At 38.3% G+C, this 1,908-nt stretch overlaps 1 protein-coding gene across 1 annotated transcript in view; it reads right to left on the reverse strand.

The window, feature by feature from the left end:
- The window catches only part of Synj1 (synaptojanin 1), a 32,558-nt gene extending 30,988 nt beyond the window's left edge, over positions 1-1,570 (reverse strand). Inside the window, 1 exon segment of the mRNA XM_026787832.1 lies at positions 1,402-1,570. Coding sequence (XP_026643633.1) covers positions 1,402-1,570 — 169 coding nt within the window.
- Between the last annotated feature and the right edge of the window lie 338 nt (positions 1,571-1,908).

Genomic DNA, 1,908 nt, shown 5'->3' on the forward strand with positions numbered 1-1,908 from the left:
TACATTACTTTAAATTTACTTTCTACTAAAATATCTTAAGTCTGTTTAAGATTACTTTAACGATCCTTAAGAACTAAATAAAATCCCTTAAAAACAAGATATGTGGCACTGTAAACAGGAATGGCCACTTTTCAGAGGCTGAGGGAATCAATCCTGCCGTTAAAGGAATCACTTTAAACAGTGACTCAAGACTGCAACTGGCTGGGACTGTGTGCAAGGCTCAAACCCTTGACTTCTCACCATCACACAACACATGGTAAAGCAGAGTTCTTGCCCTTTGCTACAGATGGGGAACAGAAGCTTTACAGGAGCTAGAAACTTGCCAGAGACCAAACATATGATGCAGCCTGACATACAGATGCTGGACAGAACTCAGCTCCAGACTCTGGCACACTGGCTGCAAGATCTTTCTTGATTTAAGGCTCTTCCTCCATGAAACTGGAATAACAGCCTCATTGTAATGGGTCTGCTATGAGATTAAAAATGTGAAAAACATAACTATTATAATGGTTTTATGTTTATTCTATTTCTTGGATTAATGTAACTGAAAAGGGCCTAATTTTAATAAAATATCTGGGGGAAATTCCAAAAGCTAAGACATGATTGATTAAAAATTACTTAAAAAAAGGAAAATTTCCAAGTCATACAATTTCCTGTACATAGCACCTTCACATTGGGAATTATATACTATTTTTAAAGGAAGTTTGAGTTGATTCTTCAGTTCCCTTTTCTAATGACCATCATGATGTGGAAGGTTCTGCTGTGAACACTTATGTGTCTGTGTGGGCACATGCGCATCACGTCTGTGCAGATCCCCATGATCAAAGAGTAGTATGCCCCTTTCTTTCTGAACTACCTCTCCAGGCCCCTTCTACAACCAAGTTATTACAATTTCTATAAAATTGCTCATGACCCACCCTGGAAAATGGAGCATTCCGGACTTTAAAAATAAAATATTAAACTATCAACTACAAAATAATCCTGGTTCTTGTCTGCTCAAATACAAACAGAAGTAGTTTCTCTTGCATGTGTGCTGCCCTCAAAGGCGTCTATTTATACATGAATCCTGATTTTCTGAGAAACTGGCCAAAAAAAAAAATTTCAAATTTTCTATTACTTTTATTTTACTGTGTAGCCCAGGCTTGCCTAGAGCTTCGGGCAATCCTGTCTCTGTCTCAGAAGACTGGATTACAGGTGTAAGCCCCCAAACCCAGCGCCACCACTGTTTATTCACTAAGTAGAGAATGTGTAGAAATAACAGCTCAGGTAAAACTTCCTAAGATTTAACCTAAGAAATGCTGGCTTTCAAACTAACAAAAGAAGCCCAAGTTTCTTTGCTAAATTAGTGAAGTGTCACACTGCAGTTAGGACTTTATTAAATCCCTGATATAAAAATCCAACCTTGAAACTCCTGGATGCCAGCTAACTTGGGAGCATCAAGAAGCCAGTCCGTGAGCGTCTGGTTCTTAAATGCTATGCTGCGGAACTGCTTCCCACCATTCACGTTCCAGGTTCCAACACACACTCGAATCTTCTTGGGTTTTGAGTATTTGTAGAAGTTCTCACACATGTTCTTTAAGACTTTGGAAGATGCTAATCAAAAATAAGATGCAAGAGAATGTTAGCTGCAGTAAACCAATTGCAAGGGTGTTATTCATTAATAGATGATATCTGGAAAATACAATTATTGTCACAAGCACAAATAAAGGGCATGCGCAGGCACAAGGAAGAGATCAATCAGCTTTGAATGCCAAGCCCAGCTGGAGGCATTAACTACACTGAGCCAATGAATAAAGACTGAACATAAAAACTACTACAGAATGACTTTAGTAACATAAAGCATGCAGGAGAAACAGTTCTGGTTCAATGGTATGCAGTTTTATAATACATAAAGCCTAAAAGCCATAT

The sequence above is a fragment of the Microtus ochrogaster genome, chromosome 2 (genome assembly GCF_000317375.1).
Source record: "Microtus ochrogaster isolate Prairie Vole_2 chromosome 2, MicOch1.0, whole genome shotgun sequence".
Taxonomy (NCBI): domain Eukaryota; kingdom Metazoa; phylum Chordata; class Mammalia; order Rodentia; family Cricetidae; genus Microtus; species Microtus ochrogaster.